The sequence below is a fragment of the Salmo salar genome, chromosome 23 (genome assembly GCF_965601325.2).
Source record: "Salmo salar chromosome 23, fSalSal1, whole genome shotgun sequence".
NCBI lineage: Eukaryota > Metazoa > Chordata > Actinopteri > Salmoniformes > Salmonidae > Salmo > Salmo salar.
The window spans coordinates 32,048,072-32,063,657 of NC_138313.1; the positions used below are offsets into that span (position 1 = coordinate 32,048,072).

The 15,586-nt window shown below is 41.8% G+C and overlaps 1 protein-coding gene across 1 annotated transcript in view; it reads left to right on the forward strand.

The window, feature by feature from the left end:
• Positions 1–15,586, forward strand: part of LOC106584404 (ubiquitin-conjugating enzyme E2 R1) — a 44,120-nt gene that overhangs the window by 19,219 nt on the left and 9,315 nt on the right. Inside the window, exon 3 of the mRNA XM_014169684.3 lies at positions 4,105–4,202. Within this exon, the coding sequence (XP_014025159.1) occupies positions 4,105–4,202 (98 nt within the window). The remainder of the gene's footprint in view (positions 1–4,104; positions 4,203–15,586) is intronic.

Consider the following 15,586-nt stretch of genomic DNA (forward strand, 5'->3'; position numbering starts at 1 on the left):
GTCTTCAGCCGTCCAAGATGGCAGGCCAGTGAAAGGTCATAAAAGTAATCCAGATAAAGGGAGTCAAGGCCTTTGTTACCACAAGTTGATATTTATTGACTTCTCCTTTAACAGGGATCCTCCTGTACAGGATTCCTTGGAGTACTTCGAATCCAATCCGACCTGGACGCTCACTGGAAGCTTCTTTGTTCTTCCTAAGGTCACTAACCTCTTGGTCCTGAGCTTGAGTTTCAGCAATCTCAGCAATAGAGGTGGGAAGAATGCAAAGGCTTTGAGTGGTGGTGCCTGCAATGTATGCTTCTTGGCTTGCTGCTGGAGCCACTGCTCTGGACAGAGCATCAGGAACAATGTTCTGATGTCCATTCTGGTAATTCACTCTGAACTGGAATTCCTGAAGGCACAACATCCAGCGTGTGAGCCTGGAAGACATTTTGGGGCTGATGAACACCCATGTAAGTGCCAAGTGATCATTAAATACATCCAACTCAAACCCCTCAAGATAATGCCTCCCCTTTTCGATTGCCCACACCACTGTGAGGCACTCCTTTTCCGATGTTGAGTAGTTGTGTTCAGCTACTTTAATGCCGTGAGGCATATGCAATGACTCTTTCTCCACCTTCTGTCAGTTGAGTGAGGACCGCACCAAATCTACATCACTGGCATCCGTTTGGACTTGGAATGTCTGCAATAGGTCTGGCTGAGCCAACACTGGTGCATTAACAAGAGCCTGCTTCAAATGCTCAAAACTGTTCTGACACTCATTCAATCCATTTCCAGACCACTTCCTTTCCCTTAAGCCGATTCAGAGGGGATGCTAGATCTGCAAAGTGGGGAATGAATTTGAAGTACCAGGCTACCAGCTCAAGAAACCTGTGTAGACTTTTGAGGTCATGTAGAACCGGATAGTCTGTCATCACTGTCGTTTTGGCTGGATCTGTCTCAACACCTCTCACAATGTGACTCAAGAACTTCAGCTGGTCTTTGAATACCTTAGCGTCATGAAGCATTGAGAACACAGCCTCCAAGTCTTTCACAGGTTGCTCTGGGTTGGGAGAGAACACAGTCATATAATAAAATGTAGACAAAACAGATCTGTTCTCTCAGGTTCCCTAGAACTTTCTCCATAATGTGCTGGAAGGTAGCACCGGCGTTCTTAAGCCCAAACGGCATCGCTTTGAACTGATAAAGGCCTATCTGAGTGATGATCGCTGTCTTGGCCTTTCTCTCCTCAACTATTGCTACTTGACAATGCCCTGACTTCAGATCCAGGGTAATGAAACCGGAAGCTCCATGTAGAGACTCCAGGAGGTTGTGCATGATGGGCATAGGATAAGCATCCTTGTGCGTCTTTGCATTCATCCCTCTGAAGTCAGTGCAGAACCTCTGGGAACCATCCGGTTTCCCCACCAGCACTACAGGAGCAGCCCAAACAGATTGTGAAGGCTCAAGGATTTTGTCCCATTTCTTCCACTTTATCTACAATAATCTTTCTCTTGTAGGGTGACACTGTAGGCCCTGCAGCGGACTTGGACTTTGTCTTTGGTGTAGATTTTGTGTGCCTCATCCGTGGTTTTCCCTAGTCGACCAGAACACATAGGGCCGTGATTGGAAGAGGAATTGAACCTCAGACTGCAAGTTGGAGAAAAGAGCAGAACACTCTGGATCGTCTAGGAGTGTCGAGGGTGTTGTAGGCACAGCGATGTACTGTCGTGGCCAAATGTTTTGAGAATGACACCAATATTAATTTTCACAAAGTCTGCTGCCTCAGTTTGTATGATGGCAATTTGCATATACTCCAGAATGGTATGAAGAGTGATCAGATGAATTGCAATTAATTGCAAAGTCTCTCTTTGCCATGCAAATGAACTGAATCCCCAAAAAACATTTCCACAGCATTTCAGCCCTGCCGCAAAGGACCAGCTGTCATCATGTCAGTGATTCTCTCATTAACACAGGTGTGAGTGTTGACGAGGACAAGGCTTGGGATCACTTTGTCATGCTGATTGAGTTCGAATAACAGACTGGAAGCTTCAAAAGGAGGGTGGTGCTTAGAATCATTGTTCTTCCTCTGTCAACCATGGTTACCTGCAAGGAAACGTGTGCCGTTATCATTGCTTTGCACATAAAGGGCTTCACAGGCAAGGATATTGCTGCCAGTAAGATTGCACCTAAATCAACCATTTATCGGATCATCAAGAACTTCAAGGAGAGCGGTTCAAATTGTTGTGAAGAAGGCTTCAGGGCGCCCAAGAAAGTCCAGCAAGCGCCAGGACCGTCTCCTAAAGTTGATTCAGCTGCGGGATCAGGGCACCACCAGTACAGAGCTTGCTCAGGAATGGCAGCAGGCAAGTGTGAGTGCATCTGCACGTACAGTGAGGCAAAGACTTTTGGAGGATGGCTTGGTGTCAAGAAGGGCAGCAAAGAAGCCACTTCTCTCCAGGAAAAACATCAGGGACAGACTGATATTCTGCAAAAATATCTACAGACACTAATGCAGCAAACTTTGTGGAAATTAATATTTGTGTCATTTCAAAACTTATGGCCACGACTATACAGACTGACTTGGGTTGTTGTTCCATATTTTTGTGCTCTTGTTTCCCGGTGTGACCTCACTGGGCTTGAGCCTCTAAGGGGAAAAAAATAGTATTTTCTTTGATTACACACCCCATACGTCTTTTCCCCAAGGTCGATTATGGTTTTGGTCTTGGTGAGGAAGTCAAGACCCAAGATGATAGGAAACGCCAAATGGTCATCCTCTAAAATGAACGTTTCCAAAGACCACATGCTGTTATGCCAGTTGTAAAGGAGCTGAACTTTTCTGAAAGCACCATGCACTTTACCATCTGCCAGGGGAGAACTTTGGTTCTCTCACAACTGCTCTCCTGGACATGTGATTTTCTGCCAGAGGCTTTTCTGCATCAGGGTGAAAGTACACCCTGTATCAAGTACCGCTTCATATTGGAAATTCCTGACCCCCACTGTTCCTCTGAGGCAAACCGCCACCCGAGGGTTACAGTTGAGAATTTTTCTCACCAGCTCTGGTTCTGTGATGTTAGGCTTCCACTTCAAACAAAGTGCTCGGAAATCATAAGCAAAGTCCCTCAGACTGAGTTGGAAGTTGAACCATATCTCTTAGTTTCTTCTCTACCTCTGTTAAGTAGTCAGTTGGCAAAAATGCTACTTGGAACGCCTCTTTGAGCTTCACTCAGGTGGTGATTTTCTTATTTTCTGCCATCCACCAGCTCATGGCTGGTCCTTTGAGAACATTAGATAGGGTCCCCATCAGCTCAGGGTTTGACAAAGGTCTCACGGATAGGAAATTGTCACATTGCTCCAAAAAGTTCAAGATATCTGAGATGTCCTTGGAACCATCAAAGTGAGGGAACTCCATGCAGATTGGAGGCGTGGAGAAATGATTGGCACCTGACGCATGGCCTTGTGAACCAGCCAGGGTGCTCAGGCCTGGGGTGCCTAGGCCAAATGCACCAGGACCAGGAATACTAGTGGTAGTTCTTGAGTTTATGCACCTCATTCTTCCATTTCTCATCCCTCCTCAAGATGCATTCAAACACCCCTTTTTCCAGTTGCTTAATGGAATCCTTTGTGGTTCTCCATTTCGTCAATTTTTGCGTTGACATAGCCTCTCAGGCTTTCCTCTCTATTTATGGCACTCACCAAGGATTTTTTCAAATCATCCACAAGACCATTAACTGTGCTTAGTCATTTATCAAGATTATTGCTGACCAACTCAATTTCCTCCCTCACAGTAGGCTGATTTGGGTGGCTCCTCACTCTGTTCATCCCCGCTTTCCCCCTCCTCTTCATGGTCTGAGATGTACAGTGAGCTGAGCAATAAAGTTATTTCCCCCACAGGATTTCTCATTGTGACGAATGGACCAAAGATGGGCGTAATTTGGATAGGGACACCCGAGTGCTGTTGGTTCATGTCCTCAGGCTCAGAGCCTAGCTCTAGTTCATGAAAGGGACCATTTGGCAGAAGGGTTTGCATCTCCTCCTGAGACATTTTCTTGATTTGCGCACTGTTAGATATGTGGCAGTGTCACAAATGTATTGCTGGTAACTGACCTGTTTGTGTTCCTGTAGAACGGGGACGTGTGTATCTCCATCCTGCACCCCCCAGTGGACGACCCCCAGAGCGGAGAGCTGCCCTCTGAGAGATGGAACCCTACACAGAATGTCAGGTACTCTATGCACCACACCTTTCCCTCACACAATGATCATTCTCTCACTCAACCCCTTCTCCCCATCTTTGATATATGGTTGACTATTAGTATAAATGTGGAATTTATCAAACACAAAACAAAATCTATAATATATTTTCACTTGATTCACATACATTTCTTCCTGAGACCAGCCAAGAGCTGAGTAAAAAACTCAATTATCAGCTTCCATTCAGGGAATGCATAAAACTGCTTCGCCAGACCAAATATATACACTCCTTACTTGAAACATTAATACAGTATCTTAAAACCCTTTATATCTATTATAGACATGTTTGCACAGTGGTGAACCTGTAGGCCTTCAGTGTGTAACAGGTTGGTGATTCTGAAAGGACAGCAACCAAAATACCAGCGCACTCATGTAGGAGAGTGCACTTTTTGTAAAACACAAAGGGCCACTGGTGTAGTGGAGGGTATCACTTCTTCTTAATCCCTACTGATGCATATCAAAGTAGTGTAGTGAAGGTATACAACTTATCAATTATGTAGTACAATGGAGAAATCATGCACAAAGTAGCCTATACAATCACAAAGCACGTGAATTATATTCACATGCGCGCACCGCACACATAGCCAAGTTTCAGTGGAATATCATCTCCAGGCAGCAAGAGTGTGCAGCTCTCAACTGGTTTTGGCATGGAGCAGCTCACAGAAGAATGACATCGGTAGCCGGTAGGGTAGGAAAGACGTTTCAACTTTTGATATCTACCAGTAAATGCTAACTAAGGAAACAGTCGGTATGCAAACTAGGTATTGAAAAAGTTTAGTCCTAAGTGTTGGTTAGTAGGCTATTTATGATGCGCAATTGTCATCATGAGCTGTTTGCATCATGGATGGACCTGGGTGGACAAAGGCCACACCCACTGGGTAGCCAGGCCCTGACACCCCGCCCAATCAGATTGATGTGGTTTAAGCATTGTTGTGGACTTAGACTGTCACATTTTTGTATTTTTTCTTTTTAAAAAAGGGTGATTTTGGGAGTAAAAATCTGAAAATGGATAGGAAAACAGGATTTTTCACACTGGGTACTTTTCCTTCACTGGGTGGACCGTTTGGGAGCTTTTGGCAAAATATGAGTATACCCACTTCTCCAGGTACCACTACACCATTGCATAGGGCCGATGGAAAGACAGCAGTCACATACAGCATGATGTTAAAGGATAAGCAGTCCATAAACTCTGACATAATAAGACAGTAGGTCCCAATCATAATAATACAAAAACACGACCATTAAACATTTCCCAGTCGAAATGTAACTATTACTTCCCATTGCATAAACATTTCCCGTTTAGCACACAAAGTGACCTAAAGTTTAAAGTAGAACTGACAGGTTGTAAATCACAGTTGGCCTGATACATTATTTACTGCCTCCATACAGGATACACTGTTTCAGTTACTCAATATTCTGGACAAAAACGGACGAATGTAACTAAGGCTGGGAATGTCGATACAATAAAACTAGCAAGAGCAATGATCACAAGTCAGTCATAATGTGGCTAATAGGCTAGCATATCTATTTATGTAGCAAGCTAAAAACACAGAGCCTAACGTTAGCTAGCTAGCTGCTAGGAGGATGACATGCCATTGGAGGAGTGGGTGAGTGAGACATTTTCCCCTCATATCATTTTTTGGTGACTATACACAGATGGAGATGCAGGTGTCATTTGGTTAGCTAGCAAGAACTTGGAACGACTGTTATCCAGTTAGCCACAGTGAATTTGTGAATGCAAGAGATATGCTATCTACTCAGATTTCAGAGCACTCTTATCTGAGTGTGCCAGAGTGCAGAACAACTAATGCATTTAGAACAACTAATGAATTTACGAATGCGCAACACCTGCTGAATATTACTGGTGTCAGTAAACGTAGACAAAAAAGTAATAGTCAAGAACAGTCTAGATAAACAACTTAACCTCTATGGGCTATGTGGGACGCAAGCGTCCCACCCCTGGTACACCCTATCAACAACAGGTGAAATATCAAGACCGCCAAATTTGAAAACAATTAAATGTCATAATTCAAATTTCTCAAACATACAACTATCTTACACCCTTTGAAAGATAAACAACTCCTTAATCTAACCACGTTGTCCGATTTCAAAAAGGCTTTACGGCAAAAGCATAAAGTTAGATTATGTTAGGAGAGTACATTGACAATAGCTGTGTGTAATGTTTTGTCAATTCAAAGACAGGCGTCACCAAAAGCAGAAAACCAGCTAAAATGATGCACTAACCTTTGACAATCTCCATCAGATGACACTCCTAGGACATTATGTTAGACAATGCATGCATTTTTTGTTCTATCAAGTTCATATTTATATCCAAAAACAGCGTTTTACTATGGCGTTGATGTTGAGGAAATCGTTTCCCTCCAATAACCGCCAGTCAAGCAGCACAACAAATTCAATAATTACTATTCGAAAACATTGGTAAAATATTATATTGTCATTCAAAGAATTATAGATTTACATCTCTTGAACGCAACCGGATTGCCAGATTTAAAAATAACCTTACTGGGAAATCACACTTTGCAATAATCTGAGCACTGCGCCCAGAAAAATACGCTTTGCGATACAGACTAACCGCCATGTTGGAGAGATCTAAAATCGAAAATACTATGTAAATAATCCATTACCTTTGATTCTCTTCATCAGATGTCACTTCCAGGAATCCCAGGTCCATAACAAATGTAGTTTTGTTCGAAAAAGCTCATAATTTATGTCCAAAAAGCTCCATGTTGTTAGCACATGATCTATGCTCGCCGGACTTGTCTTCATAAACGAGGGGGAAAAAATATTTACGTTCGTTCAAACATGTCGAACGTTGTATAGCATAAATCATTAGTGCCTTTTTTAACCAGAACATGAATAATATTCAAGGCGGACGTTTGCATTCTCTTTTAAAACGTATTGGAACGCGAGTACCCAACATGAACTCGCGCGCCAGAGTCTAATCGGCCACCACCGTTCCAAGGCTCTTGTTCGTTCAGTTCTCACAGTATAAGACTCAAAACACTTTCTAAAGACTGGTGACATCTAGTGGAAGCCATAGGAAGTGCTCAACAATTAATAAGCCCCTGTGTTTCAATGGCATAGGCTTAACCTCTATGGGGCAGGCGGGACGAATTCGTCCCACCTACGTAACAGCCAGTTGAATCCTGTGGTGCGATTTTCAAATACCTTAAAAATCCTATTACTTCAATTTCTCAAACATATGACTATTTTACAGCTATTTAAAGACAAGACTCTCGTTAATCTAACCACACTGTCCGATTTCAAAAAGGCTTTACAACGAAAGCAAAACATTAGATTATGTCAGCAGAGTACCAAGCCAGAAATAATCAGACACCCATTTTTCAAGCTAGCATATAGTGTCACAAAAACCCAGAAGACAGCTAAATGCAGCACTAACCTTTGATGATCTTCATCAGATGACACACCTAGGACATTATGTTATACAATACATGCATGTTTTGTTCAATCAAGTTCATATTTATATCAAAAAACAGCTTTTTACATTAGCATGTGACGTTCAGAACTAGCATACCCCCGCAAACTTCCGGCGAATTTACTAACAATTTACTAAATTACTCACGATAAACGTTCACAAAAAGCATAACAATTATTTTAAGAATTATAGATACAGACCTCCTCTATGCACTCGATATGTCCGATTTTAAAATAGCTTTTCGGTGAAAGCACATCACAGGGCTAGCTATTTAGACACCCAGCAGGTTTAGCACTCACCAATATCAGATTTACTATAAGAAAAATGGTCTTACCTTTCCTGTTCTTCGTCAGAATGCACTCCCAGGACTTCTACTTCAATAACAAATGTAGGTTTGGTCCAAAATAATCCATAGTTATGTTCCAACAGCGACGTTTTGTTCGTGCGTCCCAGACACTATCCCAATGGTAAATAACGGTCGCACGCACGGCGCATTTCGTGACAAAAGATTTCTAAATATTTCATTACCGTACTTCGAAGCATGTCAACCGCTGTTTAAAATCAATTTTTATGCCATTTTTCTCGTAAAAAAGCGATAATATTCCGACCGGGAATCTGCAATTAGATAAACAGCCGAAGGAAAATATATCACTGGGTCGAATCGGGGACGCGCCTAATTCCATTGTCCTCTGATGGGCCACTTGGCAAAGGCGATTATGTGTTTCAGCCTGAGGCTGCCTCGTCATCGTTCAGGTTTTTCCCGGGCTCTGAGAGCCTATTGGAGCCGTGGGAAATGTCACGTTACAGCTAAGATCCTGACTCTTCAATAAACAGAAGCAAGAACAACAACACCTTGTCAGACAGGCCACTTCCTGCATGAAACCTTCTCAGGTTTTTGCCTGCCAAATGAGTTCTGTTATACTCACAGACACCATTCAAACAGTTTTAGAAACTTTAGGGTGTTTTCTATCCATATGTAATAAGTATATGCATATTCTAGTTACTGGGTAGGAGTGGTAACCAGATTAAATCGGGTACGTTTTTTTATCCGGCGGTGTAAATACTGCCCCCTAGCCCTAACAGGTTAAAGGTAATTCAACACATCAGGTATCCACTTCCTGTCAGAATTTGTCTCAGGGTTTTGACTGCCATATGAGTTCTGTTATACTTAGACACCATTCAGAGTGTTTTCTATCCAAACCTGAACAATAATATACATATTCTAGCTTCTGAGTTGGTGTAGGAGGCAGTTAAAAATGGGCACATATTTTTTTCTAAATTCTCAATACTGCCCCCTAGCCCCAAGAGGTTTAAGCAGCTCTGCTACGGCAAGTCAAATTGTCAGTAAGGTGTTCTCTCATTTGTGTGGAAGTAGGCAGTTAGCAAGCTAGCCAACAAGCTGCAGAAGGACGAGGAATCTACAATTCCCCATCGTTTATTAGTGCAATTTTGACAGCCGACTAGCTGAAGAAGTTTGAGGGTTTATCTAAAGTACCTTCGTTAGATTTTATCTCCTCTTGCCCTGGCTAGCATTAGTTGTTGATCTTGTTGTTGATGTGCATAACTGAGGGAGAGAGAGCCTACCTTTTCATGGTTGTTTAATCAATAGGACTGTAAAGTTCCCAAATGTAAGAGAACTCCTGTTGTATTTACATATTTGCAAAAATCCATTCAGGTGTATTTTGTGGCTTTTGGCGAATACATTCTAATGATCTATAAACACACAGTAAGGGTCAAAGTGAATGATGGTAGGTCCGTGTTGCAAATGGCTTGTTTGTATAAAGGCCTACTGTAGCTCAGATTGGCTACAGCGCACTGGTCTGTGTAGACTCCGGTCCTGGACAAGACAGATGGTTTTATTTACCGCAGTGTCTATTAATTGTGCAAACGCACGGCTGCTTTCCCACTCTATTTTGCTATATAATTTTCACAAATGCCTTAGCATATGTAATTCCCAAACATTCTATGAATTCATGAAATCTTGAAAATGACCATATCTAAGTGGTCACTTGTCAGAATTTTAAAAAAAGAGTGTCATTCTTCCTGGGGGTGTCTATGAACAGATTTTAATAAGATGTCATGTTGCTAAAATGCTGTCAGTTCCAATTTAAATGCAATAATGTTCCACACACACAAGTTATTTTCAAAGAGATGGCTAACAACAGGAAGCGCTCTGCAATAAATAACACAGTTCCACTCACCAGATGATGATCATTTGAAACTTAACTTCTTGTTGAAAGTTATTCTTGAGAAGGGAGAAGCTAACAAATTATCAACAACCTCTTTGATATCACCTGCTGCAGCCAACGCAAACTAGCCAACAACAAAAGCTAGAAGGGCCAAGTTTCCATAAGTTTTGGTAAAAAACTGTCCCACCCTTTAAGTCAAAATGTGATTGGTTGATTCCACTGTCATTCCAAAATGTTGCCCTAATGCAGTTGAATGGCAGATGCCTTTATCTAGCTTCTGATTGCCTAGCTGATGGCTGACTTGGCAAGCTAGATTTATCTCCCCAGATACCAGCAAAGAAAAATCCTGATTGGATATTTTTTTCTCTTCAGTGTTAACCCTTTCTTTTCCAACAAAAACTGACGTGATTAAATCAGAACATCATTGAAAATAATATAATTAATATTATTATGTTATTATAATCATTTTATTAATTCTTAGCCCTTCTCTGAAGGTGTAGAAGGCCAATTGTTCCCCACTGTGTTTGGGTTAGTAATAATTTGTAGAGTGGCTCTATTTTTCCTCAGCATGGATTTTTTTCACTATTTTGAATGTCTAAAGAATCTATATGTTGTTCTGAAATATGAATACAGAAATACTGGACATTTTGAACTCTTATGATGGTGTTTTGACAAAATGACAGTCATGGTCTTGAATTTGTATTTTTCTGGTCTTGACTTGGTATTGAATCGGTCTATCTTTAGGTGGTCTCGAACACAACACTGCCAGAGAGAGACCACAGGTGTGAAAAAGTTGGTTATGAGTAGATGGTATACAGCTGCAGATGGAAGTGACACAGAAATTTACATTTTCTCGGCATGCGATTTGGAGCTTTTCGTAGGTAGAGAGTTACACGGAACCCAAACCGGCTGTGCGCGTGCACCATCGTGCATACATTTATTTTGTCCCCCCACACCAAACGCGATCACGACACGCAGGTTAAAATATCAAAGCAAACTCTGAACCAATTACATTAATTTGAGGACAGGTCGAAAAGCATTAAACGTATGGCAATTTAGCTAGCTAGCTTGCACATGCTAGCTAATTTGTCCTGTTTAGCTAGCTTGCTGTTGCTAGCTAATTTGTCCTGGGATATAAACATTGAGTTGTTATTTTACCTGAAATGGACAAGGTCCTCTACTCCGACAATTAATACACATAAAATGGTCAACCGAATCGTTTCTAGTCATCTCTCCTCCTTCCAGGCTTTTTCATCTTTGAACTTATATGGTGATTGGCATCTAAACTTTCATAGTATTACCACGACAACCGTCAAAACAGTTCGTCTTTCAATCACCCACGTGGGTATAACCAATGAGGAGAGGGCACGTGGGTACCTGCTTCCCTAAACCAATGAGGAGATGGGAGAGGCAGGACTTGCAGCGCGATCTGTGTCAGAAATAGGAATTACTTCTATTTTAGCCCTTGGCAACGCAGACACTTGTTGGCGCGCGCAAAGTGTGGGTGCAATAATTGAATAACATGGATTTCTACATTTATTTTGCAATGCTCGCGCACGGTCTGGTCAGCATGTTAGGTTAGTTAGCTGGCTAGTCCCTAGGCGATGACAGCAAATGTACTTTAACCTCGCTTGGGTACGGGGCAGTATTTTGACGTCCGGATGAAAAGTGTGCCCGTAGTAAACTGCCTGCTACTCAAGCCCAGAAGCTAGATTTGGATAGAAAACACTCTGAAGTTTCTAAAACTGTTTGAATGATGTATGTGAGTATAACAGAACTCATATGACAGGCAAAAACCTGAGAAAAAATCCAACCAGGAAGTGTGGAAATCTGAGGTTGTAGTTTTTCAAGTGATTGCCTATCTAATATACAGTGTATGTGGGGTCATTTTGCACGTCCTAAGCCTTCCACTAGATGTCAACAGTCTTTAGAACATTGTTTCACGCTTCTACTGTGAATGGGGAGAGAATAAAAGCTGTTTGAATCAGATGAATGTGAAAATGACATGAGCTCAATCACGCGCGCTCCCGTTAGGTGTGTTCCATTTCATTTCTGAAGACCAAGGAATCGTCCGGTTGGAATATTATGGAAGATTTATGATAAAAACATCCTAAAGATTGATTCTATACATTGTTTGACATGTTTCTACGAACTGTAATATAACATTTTTGACTTTTCGTCTGAATTTACTGCGCGAGCACAGTGCATTTGGATTACTCGACTGAACGCACGAACAAAAAGGAGGTATTTAGACATAAATATGGACTTTATCGAAACAAAACATTTATTGTGGAACTGGGATTCCTGGGAGTGCATTCTGATGAAGATCATCAAAGGTAAGTGAATATTTATAATGCTATTTGTGACTTCTGTTGACTCCAAAATGGCGGGTATCTGTATGGCTTGTTTTGATGTCTGAGCGCTGTACTCAGATTATTGCAAAGTTTGCTTTCGCCGTAAAGCTTTTCTGAAATCTGACACAGCGGTTGCATTAAGGAGAAGTTTATCTATAATTCTGTGCATAACACTTTGTATCTTTTATCAAAGTTTATGATGAGTATTTCTGTAAATTGATGTGCTCATTCACCGGGCGTTTTGGAGGCAAAACATTTCTGAACATTACACGCCAATGTAAAATGGGGGTTTTGGATATAAATATGAACTTTATCAAGCAAAACATACATGTATTGTGTAACATGAAGTCCTATGAGTGCCATCTGATGAAGATCATCAAAGGTCAGTGATTAATTTTAGCTGTATTTCTGGGTTTTGTGACGCCTCTCCTTGCTTGGAAAATGGCTGTGTGGTTTTTCTTGTCTAGGTGCTGTCCTAACATAATCTAATGCTATGCTTTCGCCGTAAAGCCTTTTTGAAATCGGACACTGTGGTTGGATTAATGAGAAGATCATCTTTAAAATGGTGTATAATACTTGTATGTGTGAGAAATTTGAATTGAGATTTTTGTTGTTTTGAATTTATCGCTCTGCTATTTCACTGGCTGTTGGCAAGGTGGGACGCTAACATCCCACATACCCTAGAGAGGTTAAACTAACTTTTACCCATTCATCTGTGAAGACAGCTAGCTAGTGTTCATATGGATGTCACCGTGACATGCCAATTAACTAACGTTACTGCCCTCAGTTAGCACGACGACAAGGCAAGCCGGTGCTAATGCTTTCCACTTGGCAGCTGTTTCACGATGTCGCCAGCGGTAGCTTGTAACGTGGCCAATTGCTTTTCCCTCCCAGGATTATATTTCAAGTAGAATGGCAGCCTACACAAGAAATAACTAATATTTGTAACAATCTAGATGTGATAGTCTACTCAATGGGGAGCGCATGAACGGCAACTAGTGTTGCGCGAGTAGGCTGTTTGTTCACCCGCCCGCAATTGCTAATAACCCATCTGCAACTGCCTGTCTATATGTGATAAAGTGAAAATCTGAAGCCCGCACCCGACTCTATCTTGTTAATATAGAAAATGCGCTGTAGATTTCAGGTCATCTTGGATGCATATTTTGTGGTTGAAAAATACTATCAGTTTTTATGATACTGATAAAGATGGCACCTCTAAAGATGGTATCTAACTGTGCATTCTATCAAGATGCTGAAAGAAATCATATTTCTCCACTCCTGAGTCAAATTTTAGCCTACATTTGGTGTATCATTTTACTGCAAGAAATGCTTAATTATGCAGGAGTTAATATTAAGGCTATGTGAGAGGTTATACAGTGAGGGAAAAAAGTATTTGATCCCCTGCTGATTTTGTACGTTTGCCCACTGACAAAGAAATTATCAGTCTATAATTTTAATGGTAGGTTTATTTGAACAGTGAGAGACAGAATAACAAAAAAATCTCCCTCAACCTGGGGCTCCATGCAAGATCTCACCTCGTGGAGTTGCAATGATCATGAGAACGGTGAGGAATCAGCCCAGAACTACACAGGAGGGTCTTGTCAATGATCTCAAAGCAGCTGGGACCATAGTCACCAAGAAAACAATTGGTAATACACTACGCCGTGAAGGACTGAAATCCTGCAGCGCCTGCAAGGTCCCCCTACTCAAGAAAGCACATATACATGCCCGTCTGAAGTTTGACAATGAACATCTGAATGATTCAGAGGACAACTGGGTGAAAATGTTGTGGTCAGATGAGACCAAAATGGAGCTCTTTGGCATCAACTCAACTCGCCGTGTTTGGAGGAGGAGGAATGCTGCCTAGGACCCCAAGAACACCATCCCCACCGTCAAACATGGAGGTGGAAACATTATGCTTTGGGGGTGTTTTTCTGCTAAGGGGACAGGACAACTTCACCACATCAAAGGGACGATGGACGGGGCCATGTACCGTCAAATCTTGGGTGAGAACCTCCTTCCCTCAGCCAGGGCATTGAAAATGGGTTGTGGATGGGTATTCCAGCATGACAATGACCCAAAACACACGGCCAAGGCAACAAAAGAGTGGCTCAAGAAGAAGCACATTAAGGTCCTGGAGTGGCCTAGCCAGTCTCCAGACCTTAATCCCATAGAAAATCTGTGGAGGGAGCTGAAGGTTCGAGTTGCCAAACGTCAGCCTCGAAACCTTAATGACTTGGAGAAGATCTGCAAAGAGGAGTGGGACAAAATCCCTCCTGAGATGTGTGCAATCCTGGTGGCCAACTACAAGAAACGTCTGACCTCTGTGATTGCCAACAAGGGTTTTGCCACCAAGTACTAAGTCATGTTTTGCAGAGGGGTCAAATACTTACTTCCCTCATTAAAATGCAAATCAATTTATAACATTTTTGACATGCGTTTTTTCTGGATTTTATTGTTGTTATTCTGCCGCTCACTGTTCAAATAAACCTACCATTACAATTATAGACTGATAAATTCTTTGTCAGTGGGCAAATGTACAAAATCAGCAGGGGATCAAATACTTTTTTCCCTCACTGTAATAGACCTAAAGTCAGTGTCCAGTTTTCAGGTTCCATTTAACTCATCTGAACACAGGCAGGTCACCTGTGATACAAGTCAGTATTCAACATCCTGAACAGTAGGCTACAGTTCCCTTTATGTGCCATTGGCCTATTTGAAGTTCCCATCTTGTGACTGTCGAATTTGTATAGCTCCTCATAATCATCATAGCTGGCACTGCTATCATCCTCTTTTACCAGTTCGCATATCTTTTCTGGCCTTCTTATTTATTTAAAACTCAATTTCACAGCTTTTTTGTCTTATGGAATTAAACTTAACACCACAAAGACATTGTCCTATTTTCCTCTGTGGGTTACGTAAACTTTTTCTGCCCATTCCCAAAAGTGATTGTTGTGTAGGCCATTTGGCATGCGTAGACTACAGTTAGTGCATAATCCTAAACTTTAGGGCTAATGTCAACTTAAAATAATGAAAGAAAAACCTCAATGTTGGCTGTTTTTTAAGGTGTTATTTTCTCTTTGTTCAACCCACCCGCCCTTCATCCACACAATGTTGCATGACCCTAAACACGCCCGCCCCACAGATATAACTGCGGGTTATGCATCAACCCTCGCATCACTAACGGCAACAACACTTGTGTTCTTCGCTCCCACATGCCAACCACTTCTATCCCGCAACTGCATGGGAAGTAGATGAGTTAGTGGAGCCAATATCAGGGGGTGACAATCACAGCAAGCACACGCATACAAACAACATCACACATCATTAGTACTGTCCTCAACAATAAACAATTG